This window comes from Anopheles coluzzii, chromosome 3, assembly GCF_943734685.1.
Source record: "Anopheles coluzzii chromosome 3, AcolN3, whole genome shotgun sequence".
Classification (NCBI taxonomy): Eukaryota; Metazoa; Arthropoda; class Insecta; order Diptera; family Culicidae; genus Anopheles; species Anopheles coluzzii.
This window is the reverse complement of record NC_064671.1, coordinates 72,938,858-72,964,482: the sequence shown is the minus strand read 5'-3', so window position 1 is coordinate 72,964,482 and position 25,625 is coordinate 72,938,858. Positions and strand designations below refer to the sequence as shown.

Sequence of the window (25,625 nt, the reverse complement as noted above, 5' to 3'; positions counted from 1 at the left end):
GGTGGCACGGTACGCGGGGTTACATTTTCCAAATGAATGTAATTACACGTGTCGAACTGACAAACACATCGAACAGCAGCAGCAGTAGCATTGCAGCGGACTTGTAGGTCGCCTTATCGGGCAGGCTGCTGGTGCTGGACAAATCATGCCCACGTACGCACTCCCATACCTTGCGAGATGACAGGTTCATTCCGGGCTTTGGTTTGTGGTTACGGGCTGGATAATGGAAGGTCGTGCGTAATGTGTGTAATGTACGCTTGGGCCCGATTTGCTCCCGGTGCAGCCGTACAAACGCACGGCACGGTAATGAACGATGGGATTGCACTTTTGATGAATTTTCCGACAGACTGGAACAATGATGCTCATGTGATTAGTCTTTTGCATGATTAGTAAGGGAAGAGTAGGTGTGTGAGAGAGGGATGGGACATCATTTACATGGAATGGAAAGGAACAATGCGTCTTTAATGCCAGGTTTCTTGCGGAATTGATAATACCATACAGTAGGGTTGTCCAACTGGTGTTCCAATGCTGTTTGATTATCCGTATGATACTGACTTGGGGATTGGATTTTTTGGATTTCTATCAAATTTTTCCATAGAGTTGGACATTTGACGAAGAAAAAATTCGTATTGTTTAACAAACCACAATCTTACCTAAACATTGGTTTGTAAAGAAAAGTAAAGATTTTTTTTAAAGAAATGATCAAACGCTTCCTGTTAATAAACGTTAGCTTAAGTTTAATGTTTTCAACAAGATTATGCAAGATTTTACTATAAATGGTACGATATTAAACACGTTGAAAGTAAAACGAATATCACAATTAATAAAATTTTCTTACTTTTTAATACAATATTACAGAGTGGCATCGTAGAAGTGACACACCTATTCGAGTGTTTGTGTATTGTGTTTTTTGTCACTGTGTGTCAAACTCATTTGCATATTTTGACTGCTTAATTTGTTTACTATTTATCGTGAAAAACGTAAACTTAGTGTTCACTTCAGTGTTCTCATATATTATAATGGATTCAAGTCGCGAACAAGTAAGAGAAACTGGATACAGATTATGCAGAAACTGTCTCATCTCAATTTAAGTCGACTATTCGTCTACCGGACCATCAAGCAATACGAGGAGACAGGCACGGTTGTTCCAAATAAGAAACTGGGCAAAAAACGGAGTGTCCGGACTCCAGCGGTGATCAAAGCGGTAAAGGAAAGTGTGGGGCAAATTCCAGCTCGCGCGGGAAGAAAAATGGCGCGTTAAATGAACGTGTGTCACTTTTCCATGCAAAGCATTCTGAAAAAGGACCATGGTTACTGAGCGTTTAAAAAGCAAAAAATGCACGGCTTAACCAGCAAAACTATTACCGAAAGGGTGACCAGATCTCGCTTGTTGCTGAAGACGCACGCAGGCCACAACATCATCTTTTCGGACGAAAAACTGTTCACTCTGGAGGAAACTTTGAATAAGCAGAATGATCGTATTTATGGAGCATGTGTTCGGGATATAACAGCCGTCAAAAGAACAGTCGAACGGTATCAAAATACGACAGCTGTGATGGTTTGGAGAGCTATCTCGGTCAAAGAGAAGATTTCGTTATTTTTTCTCGACAAAGGCGTGAAGATCAACAAGGAGAACTATTTAGAACACGTTTTTCAAGGCCACTTGAAACCATACGCTAAGAAGCTTTTTGGCAACGACAGCTTTTGCCTCCAACAGGATTCACCTCCAGCCCATAAGGCTTCGATCTTTCAGAAGTGGTGCAATGTGCTTTTGTTATTTTTTATCAGTGCATCGGAATGGCCTGCGTCGTCTCCATATTTGAACCCGTTGGACTTGGGGATACATGCTTGAAAAGTTAGGCGACGTCAAATATTTGCATTTGGACGGATTCAAGAAACGGTTGTTAAAGATATGGGACGAAATGCTGGATGAAGTTGTGCGTGCGGCCTGCAACGATTTCCAAAAGCGCCTACGGGCGGTTATCAAGTGTAAAGGTGAAAGATTTGAAATAAATTAAATTAAATGCAGGTTTAGTACAAATAGAAGCTATTTCAATCGATTTCTAAGAGAAATCAATCCTGGTGTCAATTTTATTACAAAAACAAAATGTATCACTTCTACGATGCCACCCTGTACAATACCATATAAGAATTCAATAAGAATTTTGGTTGGTAAGGCAAGCCTGCAATTGACTGCGAGGCCAAAGGGTTTGACATACCTGGATCATCACCCGAATTAGTAGGATGCTTAATGTAATTTCAGCATCTTCACAGCATTCCTCCTCCGTGTGTTGATGAGTATCCGATGAAGTTCTAAATATCCTTTGCACGTAAGACACATTGCGGTTACTTGAAGATCATCTTACCACCAGACCAATTAAAGCAGCATTTCGAAAAACAAAACAGAATCATTTTCCCACGAACGCGAGCTCTCTTGATAAGTAGAGAGCTGTTTACTGCAGCTGATAATTCGCCATGATTTCGTAAAGCATTCGTAGGCGCATGTAAAGAGCTCGCTTGCAAAAGACAGGCCCAGCGCAAAACAGCGCCCAGCTCCAAAAAAGTAATTAAAAACTCCGGGCCACCATCGTCCTCCAGCGTCCCCACAGTTCGCTTGTAAGCACCGCCGGGACATTGTTTACCTTTCAGGGGCGCTTTAAATTCCTTGCCAGCAGAGGGGGGGAAGCTTTTTGGGACTCTCCCATCATGCATCCTCTTACGCTAATCACATCTCGTGCAGGAGAAGTCATACAAAGACGGTGTACGGGTGGCTTGAAATCAAGCCCCGCTTTTGCTCAAGTATGTGTCAGGCACAGTGGTACGGCAACTTTTGAGTGAGCTGTGCGCGGAGGTTCAGAGGGATGGCATTATTATTGCGCGTAGCGAATGGAGGAAAAAAAAAAACACAACACGGAAGCGGCATAATATCGAAAGGATGCTTTGTCGGAGGGCACCCCGACCGGAACCGAACGGAACTGACGGGGCCGACTTTCAGAAGCAGCCGCCACAGCATCGCACACCGTTCGCCAGTATAAAAACGGGAAGGCGAGCGGTGTTTTGTTTTTCGGGGTTTGCGCACACGGCTTCACGGTTGAGTCTTATTGCTTCAAAGCGGCGGAACATCAAATAAATGTCACAGGTGAGTGGCATCTCGTGTTTCGCGCCTGCTCGAGCCAGCGAATGCTCGATGGTTTTGCACACACACACACACACACACACACACACACACACACACACACACACACACACACACACACACACACACACACACACACACACACACACACACACACACACACACACACACACACACACACACACACACACACACACACACACACACACACACACACACACACACACACACACACACACACACACACACACACACACACACACACACACACACACACAAGTCGGGAGATTGTTCGCCCCGACACCTGGTCAGTGATCCCCTTCTCGAGGTCGGATCATGAATTAATAGCGTTCGAGGTCAAAAAACCAGATGAGAACCCGGCCGGGGCGCAACAGCACCTGTCGCACCGACCACAAAGGTCGACACGCCAGAATCCAGCAGGCCGACAGCATGACCGTTGCGATAGTAGGCGATGGAAAACGACCCAATTCAACCGACAGTCATTTCGAGTAGCACTACGCGCCAACAACTTCCAGGAGAGAGCGGTGAGCCATATTGGCATGATCGAGGCACTTGTAGACGCCTGCAGTGAAACTATGCAACGGATCTCTGGGCTGCACAAGAGCCCACATCACGACATGTATTGGTGGACCCCAGAGATCAAGCGCCTACGTGATGATTGCCTTGCCGCGCGAGAGAGAGTACAACTGTCTCACGATTTGGAGGAGAGGAGCATGGCGGCAGCAGCTCACCGTACAGCGAAAAGTCTGCTCGAGAAGGCCATCCGTACCAGCAAGCGCCAACAGTTCCAAGAGCTGATAGACATTGCCGAGACCAACGATTACGGAACCGGTTATAGGGTGGTGATGTCCCGACTGCGGGGTAGCCCTGGGCCGCCTGAAACGGATCGCGCCGAACTGGAGAGGATTGTCTCTGACCTGTTCCCCACGCACCCACCCGTATCATGGCCTGTCTCTTCAGATGCTCCAACGACCGTCCCATCAGACAGCAGAGTAGAACCGCAAGAACTACTATCTATTGCTGCCGGGATGGTAACGAGGAAGGCCCCAGGTTTGGACGGGATTCCGAACGCTGCGGTGAAAGTGGCGATAGAGGAATACACGCAGGAGTTTTGTCGCCTGTACCAGGACTGTCTCTCTCGCGGCACCTTCCCGCCGCAGTGGAAAAGACAGCGACTGGTACTACTCCCGAAGCCTGGCAAACCCCCAGGAGAGAGCAGCTCGTATCGACCGCTGTGCATGCTTGACGCACTTGGAAAGGTACTGGAGCGGCTCATTCTCAATCGCCTGAATCGTCACATCGAGCAACAAGACTCACCGCAGCTGTCTGATGCCCAGTATGGATTCCGCCGAGGACGTTCTACCATCAGCGCGATCCAGCGTGTTGTTGACGCGGGCACAGCGGCCAGGTTGTTCCGCCGCACGAACACCCGCGATAAACGCTGCCTGATGGTGGTGGCACTGGACATCCGCAATGCATTCAACACTGCCAACTGGCAAGCAATCGCCGACGCGCTGCAAAGTAAGAATGTCCCGTCATACCTGATGAAGATCATAGGAGCCTACTTTGAAGGACGCAAGCTGCTGTTTGATACTAGCGAAGGCCCTGTCGAACGCCACATCAGCGCAGGAGTTCCACAGGGGTCCATACTGGGCCCTACACTGTGGAATATGATGTATGACGGGGTTTTCGGAGTTGGGCTGCCGCCGGGGGCAGAGATCATTGGCTATGCTGATGACCTGGTGCTATTAGTCCCAGGCACAACTCCGACAACAACAGCAGCAGCAGCGGAGGAAGCAGTGGCAGCAGTGGAACAGTGGCTTCTCGAGCACCGCTTGGAACTGGCTCATTCTAAGACGGAGATGACGGTGATCTCTAGCCTCAAGCAGCCTCCAGAGGAAGTTTTTATCACTGTCGGCGGAGTGAAAGTGCCGTTCTCGCGCTCCATAAAGTATTTGGGGGTACGTGTACATGACCACCTATCATGGGTACCCCACGTTAAGGAGATAACTCTGAAGGCCACGCGGATTGTGCACGCCGTCAATCGACTCATGCCAAACCTCCATGGGCCAAGGACCTCGAAGTCTCGCTTGCTGGCAAATGTGGCCGACTCGACCATGCGCTACGCAGCACCTGTATGGCACGAAGCGATTGGCAATCAAGAGTGTTGCAGATTACTTCGTCGGGTGCAACGTAAGTCGGCAATTGGCGTGGCCAGAACGTTCCGAACGGTTCGTTACGAGACTGCAGTGTTGCTTGCGGGACTCTTGCCGATCTGCCTGGCAATCAAAGAGGACACCCGAGTGCACAGTCGCCGTGGAACAGGTTTAAACTGTGCAATACGGAGGGAGGAGCGCCAGCGGTCCATGGAAGAGTGGCAAGCAACGTGGGACGCAGACGCCGCCAACGGAAGAGCCAGCAGATACGTCAGGTGGGCACACCGCGTAATTCCGGACGTGAGATCCTGGCAGTCACGGAAACACGGAGACGTCACGTTCCACCTATCCCAGGTACTTTCCGGCCACGGTTTTTTCCGGGAGCACCTGTGCGGTATGCAGCTCACGTCGTCCCCGGACTGTACGCGATGCCCCGGCGTTGCGGAGAGCGCAGAACATGCTATGTTCGAGTGTCCGCGATTCGACTCGACCCGAACAGAGCTGCTGCACGGAGTCGTCCCGGAAACGCTGCTTGAACACATGCTCCAGAGCCCAGAGAACTGGAGTAATGTATGTGAGGCCACCAAGCGGATAACATCAGCGCTACAGCAGGATTGGGACGAAACCCGGCGAGAGCTGGCCGAACAAGGCGCCCCACGTGAGGCCGATAATCAACATAATCAAGAGAATGTCCGCACCTCGTTGTACAGTGCGAGGAACACCAGCGAAGAGCAACGGGGTAGACGCCACCCAACACCATCACCTCCACCCAGAGCGGTAGGGAGGCGGGCAGAAGTCCGATCTCTTGGGGAGCGCTATCGCAGGCAGCTACTGGTAGTTGAAGAGCGTCGGCGAATATCCGGCCACAGTGTCGGTGGAGTTATCTCGCAGGACGATGGAACATCGGTCGAGGCGTCTCGACAAGGCATGAACGGTGCAGAAGAGACTGCAGCGACTGAGGCAGACGTGGCATCACGCTAGATGATGTTGGTGATCTGTGGAGGATCTTGGGAGGACCAAAGTATGGTCAAAAGGGCGATCTCCGCACCCTGAGCGGCAGGGAGGACAAAACGAATATGAAAGGGAAAGAAGGGGGGAAATAAACATGTGTTAGGTGCCTGGCGCACGGGAAAGAGAGGCTCCGAGGAGCAGTAAAAGCCCTCCCTCATAGACCCCTCGCGGGGCAAGAGGGAAGGGAGTGGGCGAGGACAGGGGATATAATGTGTAAATCAATATGAACAATAAAACCTGTCCGTGATCTAAAAAAAAAAAAAACACACACACACACACTCACAAAAAAAGGAATTTTATTCACCAACCAAAACCAAACCAAACGAAAGAAAAAGAGTAAAAGGTAGCTGGGAGAGAAGAAATGCCCGCGAAACACGGTTTAGGGTTTCGTTTGACATAAAAGCGTTTGAGGTGACTGAAACAGTAGGCGGGTTTGTGTTTATGTGCGCGTGTATGTGTGTGCGCGAGCTTCTTCGAAAACTTGCGAAATAAATAAGCGTTAAAAAGAGATCATGCTTCACTTCTTTTGATTTCAAAATGAATCGATAATGAGCTCTATTCAATTGTTAACAGAAAAGTTTCAAGGATAGGGTTAGGATTTGCATTCGAATTGATTTCGTTTAATAAGGAGTAGAACCTGATATATCATTCATTTTGGTTTATTATGATCTCTTAGATAAAGCATTAGATCTACTGTACTCTTAATGTGACGCTCATATCATTGTCTTAATAAAAGTAATATAAAAATCATTCAAAAAAACACAAAATGGATTACGTTTCTACAACTGTTGGCGATGCAAAATGTGCATTTCACTCAACCACAGGGATCGCACTTAACCTCAATCGAAAACTTCGCAGTGTAAAACATAAAGTGGCTTTTATTCACTTCTGGAAATGATACTCATTGAACACTTCATCGAAGGCACTTGAATGCCATCACAATGGATACGAAAAGGCTAAAAAACACGTGAATATACATTGAAATTTATACCATTGACCGCTGAAAAGGCGTTTTTAAGTCCATTAAAAAAGCAAAAATGATTTTTTTTATTAACTTTGCCTCGCTGTTAGTTGCAGCAACGGATGAAAAGTGTTCTTAAAACAATTTAAGCCCTTTAACGGGAAAGCAGTTCTACAGCTATAACAGTCAAGCCCATTTACAACAGTGCCGGTGCATTTGAGGGGCACCCACTAACATGCTGGTTGACAAATTAAATGTAGATTAACACACACACACACACACATGCACCAATCCCTTTCGAGCGCCTCTCTTTCCCAGCACGAAGGATTTAGTTTTCGCTAGTTCGTTGATATTGTAACTGCTGACGGTATGCCTGCTGGTTACATTGAAATTTTTAGAGTGCTTTACACTCATTCAAAGAAAAGGGGTGACACAGAGAGAGAGAGAGAGAGAGAGAGAGAGAGAGAGAGAGAGAGAGAGAGAGAGAGAGAGATACAAAGGAGGTGAAATTAAAAATGCTCTCACGCTGGCGGAAAAGTTATAATCGGCTATAATCCTTTATCCGGAAGCCATAATTTCTGGCAGCATCCGGTAGGTAGAAACCGCTCCCTTCGCAGCAAGCGAATCGTGTGTGTGAGTGGAATGAGTGTGGTCTTTCAGTTCAAATGAGCACTCCACCGGCACAGTGGGGTTTTGTAGGGGAGTAAAATTATGATAGAATCTGTTGATGCGGAGGCTCGAGCGGGCTGGCTGGGTGTAAACAGGAGTGTTTAATTTTGTACCCAAATGGCAAAAACACAGACGTCGACAACGACGACGACGACGACGACATCAACAAACGATGAGTCGGCGCACGCAAAGTACGTGTGCATGATGCGCACAGTCTCGTGGAGAGCAGTCTATTGGTACAACCGTTGCATTCACTCGGCACTTTGTTACACTATGCAGCCATGGCAAGCGACGGGTTTGAGGTAAATAGTGGAAAGTAAAAAATACACACTCAGATTCCTTCCAAACTGACTCTCGTCAGCGTATGGGAGCTTGCAGCAGTCTTTAGCCAGGAAAACGGCACTGTACGAAGAGCGTTATTGGTGGAAATGTGGAAAATAGTGTGAAATACAAGGCACAAGAGCAGAAGTGGATAAGATCGGTAAATGGTAGACAGAGCTGGCAGGAAGTAATTGTGCATAAGTTTGTATGGAATCATTTGCATGTGGCTTTTTCATGGCCGCAGGAATGGTTTATGCTTTAACTTGGAATTTACCATCAGATCCATCAGACTATTAACAAAAAAAAAACCGACTCGTACAGTTACTGGCAATGGCACTATCTAGAGGAAGGGATGGAGCGGGATATGATGTCCTTAGAGAGAGTCGAAAGCGTCCGGCATGCAATTCCATCTGTTCGGACAGTTTTACAGCCGTTCGTTACAAGGATTTGGTAGCACTCGGTCGACCTTGGTAGGAAATGGGAACAGCTGGAACAGTGTGGTTGCATTTTTCAGATAAATTTATGAAGTAACCACACCAATTCGAAGAATGAGAACATATATGATAGCATGAAAGAGACAGAAGGAGATAAAAAGATGGAGAGAAAGGTTTTATTACTGATGAGAAACGTCCAACAGCTGCAGCTCTCTTTAAAGAATGCTGTATAAGTCGTTGACCTCCCAGGAAGGATATATCTTGTTGGTAGTGTCCTCGAAAAGTAAATTAGTGTTTCTAATAGTGAATTAAGTTTTTGAGTGCCAAACAGGTAGCACACATCCCTAAGAAAACATAAACTCACAATGCCGTTGCCCATTGCTCATCCCATGCACGCCAAACAGCACACCCCGGGGGCGCGTTTTTGCAACAACAAGAATTATAGTTCCGCCTGCTTAAATCGTTAAAGTTTTCGTGTCATTTTCACGAACGAGCAGCAAGGTACGTACCCACCACAAAGAACACATCGGCACACAAACTACTGGCTACGACTGGCCGTGAAGAAAACTGGAACAGAATCACAACATCCGACAGGACCATAAAGATGGTGTCACGCTGTCGTCGGCTGGGGTCCGCTTTGCTGCCGCTGACTAACGCTGCTGTACGTTATCATTTTAATAACGTGCGTTACATAATAAACAAGAATCTGCTAAACGAGGGGATAAGGCTTATCAGGCTTTTTGGGAGGATATCCGCCCCGGCTTGAGTTGTAGTAACAAAGCCTTCCGCTTAGAATTGAGTCCAGTGCCGCGTACCCGTTGCTGTCCCAGTTTGCACGAACAATGTGCTGCTGTGTGTATGTGAGTGTGTATGTGAAGGATAAACACCGGTTCGTTATGATTTCGTTTGGCGCATTGAAGGGAGGAGGCGCTCTCGTCGTGGGCAATTTGCAACATTGTCGGCGGGGACTAGCCGGAATGTGTGCTTTGCGTTTTGAAGCCATTGCTTATGTAGTTAGCGAGCTGCCCAACTGGGACCGAGAGGAGGAGGAGGATTAGGACATTTTTTTTGTAGTAGGGATGTTTTAAGTCCTTCACCATGCAAGCATTTCGTTTTCGGTTAAGCATCTCTTTCGTCCTTGAATTGCTCAGCTCCATATTCCATTGTGCTGGCGCCTCGTCAGAGACTCGCGTTTTCCATTGTAAGTCCTCCCGCTGTCCTTTGAAAGCACACAATGAAATTATAATTTCAGTTCATATCAAAGCAACCGTTAAATTACATTTTAACAGCCAGTTTTCGCGGCCGGCCCATATTGGAATGGGGCAAAGCCGGGAGCAGACCATGCTCCAGTGCGAGCAGACTGCAGGCCCGGGCGCGGGAGCCGTGGCGCAACTTTGAAGTTGTGAATTAGGACCGAAAATTGAATAAGCTTAATTTATTCATACACTACGAAATTATCTTTACGGCTCACCAGAAATGAACGTTTTGAGAAGTTAATTAACAATCTTTCACTTCTGTGATCTCTGCCAGCTGCACGCTCCGGTTCTGGACGGCGAAGACGACGCGACGATTACGGTCGCTGGGCGGCTCCTCAAAAGGTGCCGTGCTCTCTTTCTCTCTCTCTCTCTCTCCTTGGACCTTTTGCAATGATTAACCTTTCTTCGGTAAAATTGCTGCCCTCCATCTTGGGGCGAACCACTTTACGTAGAAGATTGCGCGCGGGACGACGTCTTAAACCGGCAGGCCGGTTCCATCCGGTCCGAAGCGCCCGATGCGAGAGCGATGATGAAGTTCGTCCAAGTATGCGCAAAGCGAAAAACCCTGGCCCGCCCTCCAGCAGCTTCGTCCAGCAGCATCCACTTCCGGAATGCCGCACCAAATCGACGGTGGGACGATGTTGTCGGCGTTGGAGAAAGTCATGAATAATATCTCCCAGCGAGCCACTGAGTGGCTGCTACTGAATGTTTTTGTGCTGTTTTCAGTCTCCCGGTCCGGGCAACGGCACCAACGGCTTTACAAAACCTCAGGTTAAAGGGCAACAAGAGATTCCCGGCACCCAGGGGAAGAAGGTGGCCTTAATTTAACCGCCCGGTAGCCGAACCCCGAACCGGCCGTACCTTGACGCGCGCGCTTGCTGGAAGCGAGTTACGCGAAACTTATCTCAGCCCCTTATCCTGATGGAGATGTGGGCTCCGTGTCTCGGTGGTTTAGTGCCCGCAAAATGTGTGTAGTGGCGGCACTGTGTAGGCCGGCTCGGTCGGTCGGTCGGTGGATTGTGTGGAATTTATTTGGAATAGTAATTTCATTAGTGAATTGAATCACATAATCTCGTTGCAGCAGCATCGTACCAGCTTGGCAGGTGTGGCTGTATTGATGTGTGCGGTTTCGGCGGTGAGCGTGTTACCCGCACCGATGGCTCAAAATAGACAGCATTTTGGAGCAGCGTACAACGGAGCGGCGTTACTATGGACGCGTCCGGAACGCCAGACAACATTCGGGTGTGAAGCACTTGCTTCTTTGGCTGTCGGCGTTGCGTTGATGAAGACGCTCCTCTTGGTTCTTGACTCCTTCGGGCTGATGACGTTCTTTCGCTTCGGATTGAAATTATTACCACGGCACGGTGGTGTAATGAGTTTGCAAGAACCCTCACAAGGAGGGGGTGGAGAGTACAGAGTGGGTTGCAAAAGGGCGCACCGACAATAGGCTTCGAGGAAGGTTTTGTAAATGCGATCCGACAGGTTTCGCGAGTGTTTGCGCTGCCGGGTATATATGCGTCGTAAAGCATTATCCTCAATGCATGCGGTGAGTTTTGACGTCTGACGAGAAATTAATTAAATGTACAACATGCTGTAGTGCGTGGTGGTTGTTTTCGATTGTTAATCCGATCGATTGTGCTTCGCAAAATGTGAGAATCACATTATGGGCGAGCGAGATGCGAGCGTGCGAAGGAAAACAAAGAACTCGTGGGCTGTAGTTACATTAAAATAATGAGCTTAGAAGCACTATGTATGTGTGAGGAATTTCAGTAAATTTGGATTGAACTCGACTCCTCTTTAGCTAAGAAGCGGTAACAACTTAATTTCGATGGAAATGGATGTTAGGTTGAAATGTGTGGATAAATAGGATTCTTCAAAAGCGATATTGAAAGTTAAATTGACATAAATAAATAAAACGAGTGTAAACAGGTAAAAGGTTAAAGGCATAGACACATGGTGAGTAGATTAAATACATTAACGCACAAGTAAGACATCTTCCTTTTATTGCCTTACTGAAGGTCAATGAAGAGAAGTTGCCGGTGGTCTTGCCGGCAGATGCTCTGGCTTGAACTGTACTTGTATCGGCAGGACACGCATCAAAACTCAAATGGACCCCAATTATCGATTCATCCTTGGCTACTTACATACTATAATGCCGTATTTTCAGAAGAAAGAAAACTCTACATTACGTTGACGACACATGTAAAGAAGAGGAAGAAGGAAAGCTATGGAGAAAAAAAAACTGTAATAAACTGATATATTCACCATTATGCATTTAAATTTGCAAGTCCTTCCAACTGTTTTTGTGGGAGCTTTACTTGACCCTGTAATTGGCGTATAACGATTAGATTATTCTTTTCCCGTTCTCTCTTTGCTTAGGGAAAACTTTGCACTGCGAAATGCAGTTTGTTTTTTGGCTCCATCTACGGGTAAAATTCTGGTATAAAACTTTTTCAATATGAAAATACAGCTACCAGTAACTTTCCCCTCACTTGCACCTCCCTACGATCTCCCTTGCGAAAAAGGCGTCTAATTAATGATGCCCACACCTCACGCTGGGAGCGAATAAAATGGAATGAATTTGAACGGTTTCAGGGAAACCCTCTTGGAACGCGTTGTGAATGTGTGTGTGTGTGTGTGTGCGCACTTTTCCTTGCTGCTGTTTTTTGTGCAGCCAACGTGCCGAAAACCTTCCGTTATCGTTTTGTCAAGCGAGCGTGCCAGCAAAGGGTTTCACCGAAAGGCCAAGGCCACCCTTTTGCTTTCCCCGCTGGGACCGTAAAGTCCTGCTGGGCAAAATAAATGAAAATCTTCAAAATTGTTGCCAAACCCCGTGCCGGCCTTGTTTCTTTTGACCAGCGAACCAAGGAATGCCGAAGGCGGAATTGGTAAGCATTCCACCGGGGTAGCGTGAAGGAGATTGGATTCTTTCCCGCATCGGTGGCGGGACAAAAGGAGCGAAAACAAACACCACCACCACCACCGCGACGACGTATTTGGGGCATTATTTGGCTCATTAATTAATTACGATTCCTTACATGATTACTCCGGGGCGACAGCTTAGCCTTTTGGTTGTGTTTTTTTGCTGCTTAAGGTAACCGTTTCTTGCTTTGTAGCGTTTCTTCCTTAAGGCTTCCGGTTAATAGTGGCTTCTGGTTTTGAAGCGTACTTCCTACGCCCACTGTCTTCACTTTACGTTCAGGAATAGGTCCTCTTCTTCCCCTCTACTCTACTGATACTCATATCGGCAATTTCCCATCTGCAGCAGTGAATGTTTGCGCTACAAACACTGCGTCCACCAGCGAACCGTATCGTGTTTGCTTTCCCTCATTGTGTGTTCATTTCCCTCTCTCTCTCACTCTCTCACTTTCTCTTTTTCTTTCAGATCAACCGTTCCACCGTTCGCCATTGAAGGAAGGACGCGCAGGTGAACCGGTCGAACGGACAACAACCATCGCAATGATGGGAAACGGTGCGACGAGTTTGGCCAGCTGCTGGACGCTGCTGCTTTTCACGTTGCTGCTAAGCTGCGGTAAGTCCACTCTCGGAAAATTGAGCGATTGATAAGCGATCTGGGCAGGGCCGGATCGCGCTCCCCGCAACAGAAGTAGAAACAAAAATAATGAAATTGTTTTGATGAAGGTAACGCTAGTAAGGGACCGAATGTGTTTCGTCTTTCTGCTCGTGAACGGGACGGAAAAATGAAAACACAATCGAGACTGACGTTGTTATTAATTATTCATTTCGAGCGAGCGGAGCGGCCAGGCCTACGCTTCCGGTCAAAGCCCGTATTTGCTGGGTGCTGGGCCCGTGCGTGTGTGTGGGTGTTTTGGTGATGATAAATCGTTTGAAATGTTTTGAAGGATTAAAAGCTTGCACAATGATTGACTTGTGCGCCGCCAAGTTTGGGACAAAATGGTTTTTGTTGTTGTTGTTGCTTTTTCCAAAGTGCTAGTGACCCTCGTGACAGTCGTACAACTGTGCCAATATGATATCATTTGCAGCTCAAAAAGGTCCTTCTTTATCGGCACTAAGTAACAAACAAAAAAGGAATCTTGCTTCAAAAGTCCACTGCAAACAAACACTGGCAGTCAATTTGCTTTCATAAATTCTCAAACCTTAACGGTTTGCCCCCGGGTCTCGAAGTCGATCCATTATCGTGCCCAATTGCGGAAGGTAGGCCCGGGCAAACGGAGCTGTGTCTGATTCTGTCACAAACACTTCGGTCCATCACAAGCAGACCATGGCGTGTGGTGCCAAGTAGGCGATGTGTTGGTAAAGGAGACACGGATGGGAAAACCCATCGGTATCGTTTTTTGGGCCCCCGCCACTCGGTTTAGAGGCAATGAGCTGGAAAAGCTTCCATCTTTTCTCGGGATAGAAATACACAGCTGTACCGGTAGCGGCAAGTAGTAGTTGTGCGATAGTATCTTGGCACCGAAAAGCTTTTCCCTTGCCCTGTCGTTCCAAGAGAGAGAGGGAAGCTTGGTAGACATAAAATTAAATCGAATATGTTCACAGTCGTACAGGGGAAAAGTGTCCGATTTTGGATAAATAAAATTGTGAAATCACCCAAGAGAGCCTAAACCATGAAAGCGTGAACCGGTGTGTTGGTGGCTGGTTAGTGGACAGGAAGAGATAGAGACCGGGGGTACCGGAGAGTGAAGGAGACTCTTGTTGCTGTAAGGGCTGAAAATAAACATCAACGAGCAAGAAAAACTAAGCATGCTTCTAATGTTTTGCTTCCGTTTTTATTATTTTTTTGTGTGTGGCTGCAAAGAAGATTTTAGTGCTGGGATGGTGGTGGTGGGAAAATCGATTTCCCATCGAAAAACGAGTTTTCGAGGCATTCTCGTCTCCCCAGGGGGGGTGGAGAGCACTTTTAAACGATGACACACTGGAAATGGTCCGAAGCCGTTTTGTAATGATCCGCTCTCTGTGGATCGAGCAATAGGAGGTTGTGGGAAGGCGCACAGCTCCAAAGGCGATAACTCCAATGGTGTGACATTGGGTTTAGTGCTCTTTTGGACACCCAGCAGTGGAGGAGGGTGGAGTATTTCAGCATTCGAAACTCGAACAGCTGCTCAAATATTAAGCCCTTTCTTGCTGGATGGGCATTATGATAGCGAGCCCCGGGAAAGCAGCGAAGAAAGCGAACAAAACAGTGCTGTAAACAATTTTAAAACTGCTTTCCCTTTGCTCTTTTGTAAACCACATAACATACAGACATACACTGACACGGAAAAATACCTATGCTCGTTGTGAAACGAGTCTAAATGTCATCCGACAACGTCATCGTGCTGTAGTAAAGTAATGTTTCTCGGCACCAGTACATCATCATTAAGAAAACGGTCCTCAACGGTGAAGCTTTGTAAAAGGGCTTCCCGACTTTCCGAAACCGTAAGCAGTTCCGTCCTTCCCCCCCACCCCACCAGTTTTACCAAACAGCACCAGAGAACCGCTTAAAATGAAGAATAAAGAATTGATAACAGTTCCACCCTGGCTCCACCCTGGAACTACCCTGGAAGGGCACCCACTGCACAAATAATAATCGTAAAAATTTATTAACTATATGTTCAGACCGAGGGCTTACCACCGTCGCGGCGACCGTGTCCCTTAATGCACACAAAAGCAGGGCAGGGCTTCCTTCAAGTCCCGTTTTTTTTTTGTTGTCCTGCCCCCTTTTCGACAACCGCCCTGTAGGGGTAACGTGTTGGCATTTATGTCCTCGCCTCGTTTTAGGAAGTGCTCGCTTTTTCCGGTGTGTTTTTCTTTTCCCCCACACACACACACACACATTCATTGCCTTCCTTAATGTTACTACTCAACCTGCCTAACGAAGGCGAAGCGACATTGCGCTTCTGTGTGACCGGGCGCTCCCCGGGGGGTAAGATGGCATGTCTAACGAGCGGCACCTTACCGAAGGAACGAAGGAGCTGGGATGGCAAGAAAGGAACTGATATTTATGGGCAGGTGAAAAATGAGACCCCGCCTTGCCTTTGGAAGGGAAGCCCCTGCAGTGTGACGCTGCTAATAAAAGTGAGATCGGGGCCGCTATGGGGAGAAATGGATATTTCTTCCAACCTCTCTGTGTGTATGGGTACCTTTCACGTCGAAGACGTGCTTAGTGCGCTCTCTTGTTCTAGGGATGGTTCGTTTTACTTTTGTTTTCGGGGGGAGGTCCCCGGAACAGGATTTCAATTAGTCTTATCTATTGTCACTAATTGAAGGGATTGATTTGTGGGCCCTTGCCTAAATTGATTTTTCTTTCTTCGGAACGGAAAAATGGCCTCCCTGTGTATGTGATGGAATGGTATTGAAGTGGTAAATTCCACTTTAACGTATATTTTGTTAACGAAATGTTTTTGCTCAAGAAGGTCCTTCGCGGCTGTAAAACATTAAACAAACTCTTTGCGGGGGGGAAAAAGCTTCACGCTCTGACACCATTTTGACACATTTTTCCATCCATTTAGCAGCGACAATGAGCAGCTCATTCCCGCAGTTATCCCTGAAGCGTCATTAAACCCGTCAACCCGTCTACCCGTTGCTTGAAGTGCATACAAGGGCTGGCCGCTCAGCGAGTGCACAGCTTCTGTCTGATCTCTCTCTTGCTCTGTCTCTCACCATCAATCATCATCAAATGTCTTCCATTTGTGCAGACGTTTTTTGTTGCTAACCTGCTTTTTTTGTCTCCCTTTCCTTTTAGTCATCGGTGTTTCATTTCTCTGTCAAAGATTATTTCTCACTCAAGACGCAAAAAGGAAAAAGCCACCCACCTCGAGCCCACTCGCAACCCTTTCTAAGTCATCCGTAGCGATGTGTTATTCTTTGCGCGCCGTGTTTTTTTTTATTCTTCTTTTAACACGCTGGTTGCGCTTTCCCTGAGTTCACGGAGTTTCGTTTTTTTTCCTTCAACGGAGGACGTGGGGTTTGAACATGCAATGGAGCAAGAAAGAAAGAAACCCCCCCCCCTTCGGACAGACGGACGAACGGTTGACATAGCTGCATAAAAATGGGTGCTGAAAATGGCACCGGCCAAGCGATACACGCGTTCGCTCCTGGGTGCGGAAATCACTTTCCCCGCATAGCATAAATAAACGTCAGATTGTGAAGTTGATAGTTCTGCGTGAGGACTTCTAGGTGAACCGCGTGAGCAACCGATGGAACCGTGTGTGCGGGCAGGGGAAAGCACATTTTTCTTCCCATTCTCGCAGGCGATTCACTCTGTCGCTTTTATCATCGTCGTCGTCGTCGTTGTCGCCATCGTCATCATCATCATCATGTCGCACTGATGTTTTTATTGAAACTACTTTGCCGGAGGTTCTTCCCGCTGCCCCCTAGGACGTTCTGCTAGGCTCCCGCTCGGGAAATGAGCCGAGCGAGTCCTTCATCTAGCAGGCGTTCGATAAAGGGGCATCGGTGTGACCTTCGTGTTCTCGCTTTGCACAGCCGCCTACCGCCTCGGTTTGCCGCTCTCGGGGTGTGAAAAATAACACCAGTGGACAATTTATCAATTTCAATTTAAATGGAGTCAAATTTATCACGAACAAAGAGACCATAAACTACGGTGGAAATGATTTCAACACGAAATTGCTAAGTGCGGCGTCGATCGCGTTGAAAGGATTTCGTCGTATCAAACGGTTTCGGTGCCGGTTTCGGTGTGGCCCCCGGGGCGGGGTGCAAGTGGTGCAGCAATATAAATGTATACGTTTGATGGAAGCTTCCGATGGTGATTTTGGGCGGCAATAGCTATATTAATTTTGATAGGGTTTGATGTATTGACGTGAGTAAATGTGTGTCTATAACTTTTTGAAAAAAATAGTAAAGGGTACTCTGTCCAAAGTTACGTTGATTTGAAAGTAGTTATACATGAAACAAGTTTTTGTTTGAGCGTAGAATGATTATCATTTGATTAGTCTTGGAGAAATGTGGAAATACAAATATCTGGTACACATTGCACATTAGAAAACGTAAGTTGACCTTAACTATCTCCTCATATAGTTTCAATTGGTTTTGAACCTATTTCAAATAAGAATGTGATGTGTAAATACAAATGCTGACGTATCTACCAAACATCATATTCCTATCAAATACTAAAACTATTTCTTGTTGTACTGTTATGTAGTTATGTGTTATGTTATGTATTAAGTACTGTTTCATGTAGTTTGTTAAAAATCAATAGCTCAGATATTATTTATTAATTATTGATAAATATTCCTCGTCTAGAAACTGATCCGACACTTCAGTACAAATATACAGTTGTTGCCGCACACATTTAGGCTCTAAGCCTTATTAAGGCTTAAGGTTTAAGGCTTAAGGCGCTATTTAAGAATGCGCATCAATTTTTGACAGTGAGCATCGAATTATGAATATAACGCACTTATTTTTATCTGTAAGTCGACTTTTTTTTATTCTTGAAGAAATCATGATAATTTTAAAAGGTATTTGAGTAGATTTATGACAATTGTAATTTTACCTCACATAAACACTAAATGCGTCGTGTAATTTGCTTGTTTTTTGTGTTGTTTTAAAAACTAATGAAATATTGTTAACGCCTGAAAATACATTCCATTTAAACTTCAAAAAAAATCGTAACAATTTTTATATTTTGAATACTGTTAATTTCATTGTTAAGTACTTAACATTATTTGAGTAATTTTGAAACACACAGCTTTAGATATTAAGCTAAATATAGTACACAAATTGATGCCGTTGAGCTCGGTGTTAGCTGACAGACTTGAGCTATAAACTGTAGATAATTAACTATAATAGTAACAGTCGTTGTCGCTAAATTTTCACTCTAACTCACCTACTTTCGTCTCGAAGGCATCAATTTTTGACAGCGTGTCACAATTTTTGCCTCGAAGGCATCAATTTTTGACTGTGAGTCAATCGCTTTACTTACAACATTTTACGTAATTTCTGAAACTGTGTGTTCTGAAATGATTGAAATTAAGTTAAGTAGTGAATAATTTGATTGATAGAATTTAAAATAAAACAGTTGTTTTGCCAATTTTGGGAGTTTATTAAAGTGAAAAAAATTGGCATGTATTTTCAGCTGTAAACAAAAGCTTTCGAATTTCTAAAATTTCGTCATTTTTTCTCAAGAAACAATCATTTGACACAGTTTTTTTTTGTTTTTTTTTTTATGAGATGTGAATTAACAATTGTTAAAAATCTGTTGAAATACCTTGTAAAACAGTCATGATTCTTACAAGAGTCAAAAATTGATGACTTAGAGCCAAAATTAGGTGGCAACGATTTAATAAAAAGAAAGAAGATAACAAACCACTTAAAGACAAGTCTATAGTCGGGATACTTGTTGACGTTAATGCTCTTAAAAGTAGCATGTTGTAATCCAACAGCAAAGTATGACGGCTTAATTAACATACGAGGTCAAACTGTACCACTAACCACTTATCGTATGATATGCTAAATACGTCACAATGACATGACTTTATGGGTTTCTTTTCACTCTAAAGCGTATGTGTATATGTTGATACCTTCGCGAGAAATTATACACGTCTTGTTGAGGTTAAAGTGTCTCCAAAGCTTTGTTTTCTTACCGTACCCCGTCGTGTCTCTCTTGTCATTGCATTTATTTTCCCTTCGTAAATCGTTCGCTCCGGTTGGGCAGTCGATCACGAACGTGCGAGGGTATAGGTGCGGTGCAACCGTCACCGATAAAGTAACACACCCTTACATAGCGATGCTTTATCTGTTTTTTTTTCTGCTGTCGTTGTCGCTGGCGAACCGGGGACGAAAATGAATATGAAACAATGTATAAATACGCCATTTCATTATCATGATAAAAGCTTTTCCATTATTTGTGGTGATGTCCTTCAAGGCAGCGGCTCCGACCGAATTGCAGCGCGGGCGCCCATAGGGCATATGTGTGTGTGTGAGTGTGTTGAGGCGTTCGCGTACTTCTCGCTCTAGCGAAGGGATAACAGCAGTAACAAACAGAACAAAAAATATAGACGCCCTTCAGCAGCCCACTGCTTGTGATAAAAAAAAGAATGAGGGTGGAAGAAAAGGCGTAGAGCTAAATGAAAACAGTGCCGTGAAATTTACGGGCCACCGAAACAACACACAAGCCTGGTGAAGGAGCAAGGGCAACAACGAAGACGGAATGAGAATAAAAAAAGGGAAGCAACAAAACATGACCATGCGACGAACCGAAGAAATGTTGTGTGCTGTGGGAAGAAGGTAGGAGCAAAAACGGGCTGGCTTGTAAAAAGGAATCCACTCCTACACACAACGGCCTCTCACCCACCCCACTCCTCAAAGACACAACGACGCACCCAGACAAAAGTAACGAAACCGATAAGGAAAATGGTAGTTCTCCCCTTTGACGGTTGATTGTTTGCGCGTTCCCTCTTGACATTGAGGCGAGCGAACGGAAGCGTAGGTGAAGCGTAGGTCTGCCGAGAACCTTCCGAGGGAAGAGGCAGACAGGGGCGGCGGGCAAAACACATTTGTTGATCGTAAAAACGCTCCTGCCACAAATCAGGGGGAAAACTGGGGGCGTTTACCAAGCCGGGTTTGGAGGTGGATCGGCTCGATTTTTGTTGTTGTTTGGCTGCCTCTGGGTCGTTGGCCATCGAGCGAGAATATTTGTTGGGAAGCACTAATGGTCAACCATTCTTGGGTGCGTTTAAGGGGGGGTTGTTCTTGCGTTAAGCCTCCCGGCCCTAGAAATAGCCGCGACACGCCAACGCGTCCCCATCGGTCGGTGACAAAAACACATTCACGGCCACTGCCTATTAGTGTTTCGCTCTGCCGGCTTGTTTGTGCTTGCTCGACGAGCTGGAATTTCCTTTGCAAACGGGAGGGAGGGTGGACGGAACTGGTCAGCGAATCGCATCTAGAATCGAATCCCCGGGATGGGCGGCGAACGCGTTTGGAGATTTATCGGCAGCCGTGCCGCTGGCTCACTATCACTTAGGTGAGCTTTTTTTTCCTCCTGCCGGGCTGGAAGCGGAGTACGGTAGGGAGTTTGGGGGTACCTTCCTTCCGGTACGAGTTTTCCCAAGGATGGGGTGGGGTGTTGAGTGATGGAGAGCTTGTTGTTTACGGTGTGCTCGTGACCAAGCTAACAGGCGCACGACGACGAATCGCTTTAACCGGATGTGCCCCTTCGGATACAGAGGCGGTAGCACATAAACACCGGGATTGCCTACTGTGTACGACACATGGGTCTTTAGGGAGCCAAGTGATAGGGCAGCGGCGCCTTTCATCACAAGAAAAAGATGCGGTGAGAAAGAGAAAACAAAAGCAACACAACGCCAAAGCGGACAGAATGTTGATGTACCGTAATTGGCATGTTTTGCTGACGGGAGTAGTTTTCTCAGGCCCTTAGTTTGCGGTTTGCGCCTGCACCAGAGATTGGTTCGTGAGCTTTTGAGTGGTAAATTGAATTTCACTAACTCGGGAAAGCGTACGTAACTCCAACTCCGATGGTGGTGAGAGGTGGCTGCGCGCTGGGAATGCCTTTCGGAAGAAAGTTAGCTTCCGTAAGAGCACAGAGAAGTGTGGCTTTCTGTTGCTGTTGTTGTTGTTGTTGTTTTGGATGCTACCTCTTCCTGTGAAGTGAAAACTGCACTGAATTCCCTTAAGTGCAACAACTTGGCCGTGCACAAACTGTTTGCGTACATAAAGATCGTGAGTTTGTGTACAAGGGTTGCGGTGAGTTTTAGCTGCAGGTCGAACTTCATCAACTTTTTCATCGGTTCGGTTAGCTCAGGAAAACCCGTGGTCAAGGAAAACTGCTCGTCATGATCGGGGAAGAGTGGAAGCAATAGATAGGGCAGCTTTTAATTTAATCAGAAAGCACCGTGACATGACGTTTGATGAAGCACTCCAACGGGAATTGACTAGATATGTAAGAGCAGTTTTAGTTGGTGTGCATTGATTTGGAGTGGGAAATTTAATTTGCTGTTAGTTCTCATGTTGTAACATCAAACAAAGAGGTATTTCAAACTCCGGTTACACTCATTTCGTGGTAAAATTTTATTAAAATTAGGCAAACAGTTGTCTAGTGCCGGTCGAAATGGTCGAAATGATGGTCTGTTGAACAAGATCCTCATAAAATGTAACATTCCAGGAGATTGTGTTCTGCTCAAAAGAATTGAATCCGTGCAAAGTAATAAGACGAGCCTCGTAACGTTTTGTTTAAACCGTCTTGGTTGAAATGTGAACAGTTGAGGGTGAAATAAGCGTAAATTATCTCATTGCAATTTGAATTGAAAATTCAACTCACATGGTGCAGAATTATGCTCTAACATTTTGGTTTCATTATGCCCCTGGTGGTAAACAAAGCGTTTACAGAGTGTAGGAAGTATGAAGACAGGTTCAATTTTCATTATTTAACTGTTCAATCAAAATCGATGAAGACCAACCATTTTCAAACCATCATACCAAACAAATTCAAAGCAAATTGTATGTACACATTAGCAGCATAACTTAGGGAGTAAACTAATATTATGCAACGGACAGGTCTTTTCTTTTTCCAGCCAATAAGTTGAATTTTCAACCTGTCAGTGGAACAATAAATATCATCCGGGTTTTATCCATTTGACAGTTATGGTACGTCATATTGGATTTTATAAAAGACATGTTTTATTTAAACTTAAAATCACTAAAAAAGTCAATCGAAACAATTTGACACAAGATTTATCCTTCTGTAAAAAAATTCTATCTTTCATTTTTTTTCTTTATTTTTATAGAGACTTTGAGCTAATTGGCCTCATTCGCCTTTTTCAATCGGTTGATTAATTCTATACTTAAAATCTAACATTCTTCTTTGCAAGCCATTTGTGGCTTGCAGTTACCTTATACCGGGTAGTCTCGGTGTACTTAAAGCTAACTGTTGATTTTTTTGTGTGTGTTACAAATGTGGTTCTGGTTAGAGCTGTTTATAAAGGTTAGTGGTACGAAGGAATTTTAAAAGTTTACGCTGGCAATCGCTGTCTGGTGAGAGGATGGTGTATCCATGGCATTCGGTTAAGATGTGACGGACGGTAATGTCGACGCTACAGAAACTGCATAGTGGTGGGCTTGATTTTTGTAATAAAAAGGTGTGGGTGAGGCGGGTGTGTCCTATCCACCGTCGTGATAGGATTCTCTGGTCTTGGTATGATGGATGGTCTTTCCATGGTGGTGTAGTGGTCTTGATGGTTCTTAGGAAAAAGCGGCCGCTGAGATTGCAGCTATTGGCGATTATGGTTTTGCTAAGGCGAATGAAGTCACGGCGTTGAAGAGTGTTATGGCAGCAGGCCGAGTTAGTACGTCCTGCGTTGGTTAGTCGGTCTGCTATTTCGTTTCCCTGGATACCTGTGTGACCAGGAATCCAGCAGAATGTGACTTGGGGTGAATTCGGTATATTGCAGAGTTGTTGGATGTTCGTGTCGCGGGTAGTTCCAGATTCAAGTGCTTGAAGGACACTTGCACTGTCTGTGAAGATCTCGTTGGGTTAGTCTCTGTGTAGGCCTTCGTCAGTAACAATAACCTTGGCTATTGCCTCTGCGGTGAAGATTGAGGTATGGTCTGGTAGTCGGATGGCGCTGCTGTCGATGCTGGAGTAGATTCCACAGCAGGTGGAACCGTTTAGTACTGATCCCTCAGTGAAGATTAGTTGGTGGTCATGGTATTTTTGCTGGACGATCTATCCTTCATGAGATAACCGGACCACGTGTGCGGCGAATTGGCGTTTGTTTTCATATTTTTCAGGCTAAAATACTGAGGCTAGTTTTGCGTGTGGTTTTGGAATGGTGTGTTGACATAGTTTCAGTCACTAAGTGTCAAAATCCATACATAAAAAGCTAGCTAGTATTGTAAAAGCTCCCAGGATACAACTTTATTTTGTATCCAAATAAAGTTTCATAATCATTACCGAACATCGATGTGAGGATCTCTGTCACGACTGTAACTTCTTCATATTTGGAGCAAATATTTGTGGTCAGATCAGTAAGGGCCTTATAAAATCATTTCAGTTTGACTATATAATACTTATGGAAATATTCATAGCAAGAGAGAAATTTGACACCACGACAGGAAAGCTATTATTAGGTACACCACTGGACAACTGCACTACGAGATCGTCCAAGAAACCGGTGACTATTAATCGGTAAAGTTCAAAGAGCCTATCATGCAGCTCGCTAGTCACACACGAGCAAGTCCCTCATCGTTCACTCCTTTTGATCCACTATGCAGATTACATCATTCATAAACCGATCAGCACGGAACGTGTCACGCCCGGCACCGAACTCGCTTTCACACTTTGCCGCACAAGGGAAATCGCAAACCGTGCCATCCGGCCCATCCCGGGGTAGAGGACGAGTCCGGTCCTTTCCCAGGCCGCTTAATTTGCAATTATAATCATCATTCAAACTAGCGTCCCCGTCTCCGACCCGATCGGGTAATCATTTTCCAATCACAGGTGCCGTTTGTTCCGACGCCCGTAAGTGGAAATTGATTTCAACCTTGCAGGCGGCCCACCAGCCCCATCCATCCATCCATCCGCGAGGGTTACAATTGGGATAATTGAGTTGTAAACGCGTCATGTTCAACGTCACGCTCTTGACCTTCGCAAGCGAGGGTTGATTAGGTTTTGCAGCGCAGGAGGAACGGCGTATTGTCCCACGGTTTGTTATTAGCCCGTGCATCAGTGCCGATCGGCAGATAGTTCAACCCTTCGATTGCTGCTCAACCGTGTTGCTCGGTGTCTATTCGGTCCGGTGGCTGGTGTGATGAAATATTTCGCACATCCGTTGGAGGGAAATCAGGCCGGGCTACGGGCTTCTTTTGTCGAAGAAAGCGAACGAGCCTGCCGTACAGCACCAATCAAATGACGCTTGAGGATCAAAGTTGCGTTGAGGAACCATCAACCAGAACCAATAAACGGAATGGAGCGTCACCGACCGGACCCGGTGACAATGGTTCAATAGGTTGTGCTCCCTTATTGACTGTTGGGTCGAATGGAGCAGAGCGTTACAAAAAAAAAAAATGCGTCAAAACTCCATTCACCATTCACCCAAACAGCAATCGACGGACGCGCTATCTACAAGTGGTTTTGCAAACGTTTCGATCCGTCCAATAAAATCACCCGTCCCGCGGTGGAAAGCTCGCACGCCCAAACGCAGCGAGGATGGGCAATTTCCGTGCCGGCAGCCTTATTTCGACATCCATCGACCCATCTGGGCCAGCTGGGCCATCAAGCCCCGCAAATGGAGTATTCAATTATGGGCCGCGATGCGGCAAAATGGACATGAACGGTCGCACACCATATCAAAGGAAGTTATCATCCAGTGGTGACGGTGGCGGTGGCCTTGGAGTAGCACGGGCAGGACGGCAGGGAGTAATAGCGTGCCGGAGCATAATCGCGAAATCAACGAAGTACTTTGTTGAGCGAATTAAACACTTGACTTCACTTGGAAGCGGGTGGGCTTCATGGTTTGCACCCTCTGTGTATGCCCATCGGCCCATTTCCTCGCCGCCCGCTTTCTCTTTAGTCACAGTGGGGGAAAAGGTCACATTGGGTCGAAGTTTTTCGCTCACTTCATAGCACCCCTCCTTCAAAGTGGACTGAAGTGGTGGCGACGGCGGTGCTCGTGGGAAAGCATGACTTGGCAACAAAAATTATGAATTATGATCGTGGGA

At 46.0% G+C, this 25,625-nt stretch overlaps 1 protein-coding gene across 1 annotated transcript in view; it reads left to right on the top strand.

Annotated features, from left to right (window-relative positions):
- LOC120957211 (opioid-binding protein/cell adhesion molecule) overlaps positions 1 to 25,625 on the top strand; it is a 95,433-nt gene that overhangs the window by 28,427 nt on the left and 41,381 nt on the right. Inside the window, exon 3 of the mRNA XM_040379287.2 lies at positions 13,351 to 13,497. Coding sequence (XP_040235221.2) covers positions 13,425 to 13,497 — 73 coding nt within the window. The 5' untranslated portion in view covers positions 13,351 to 13,424. The remainder of the gene's footprint in view (positions 1 to 13,350; positions 13,498 to 25,625) is intronic.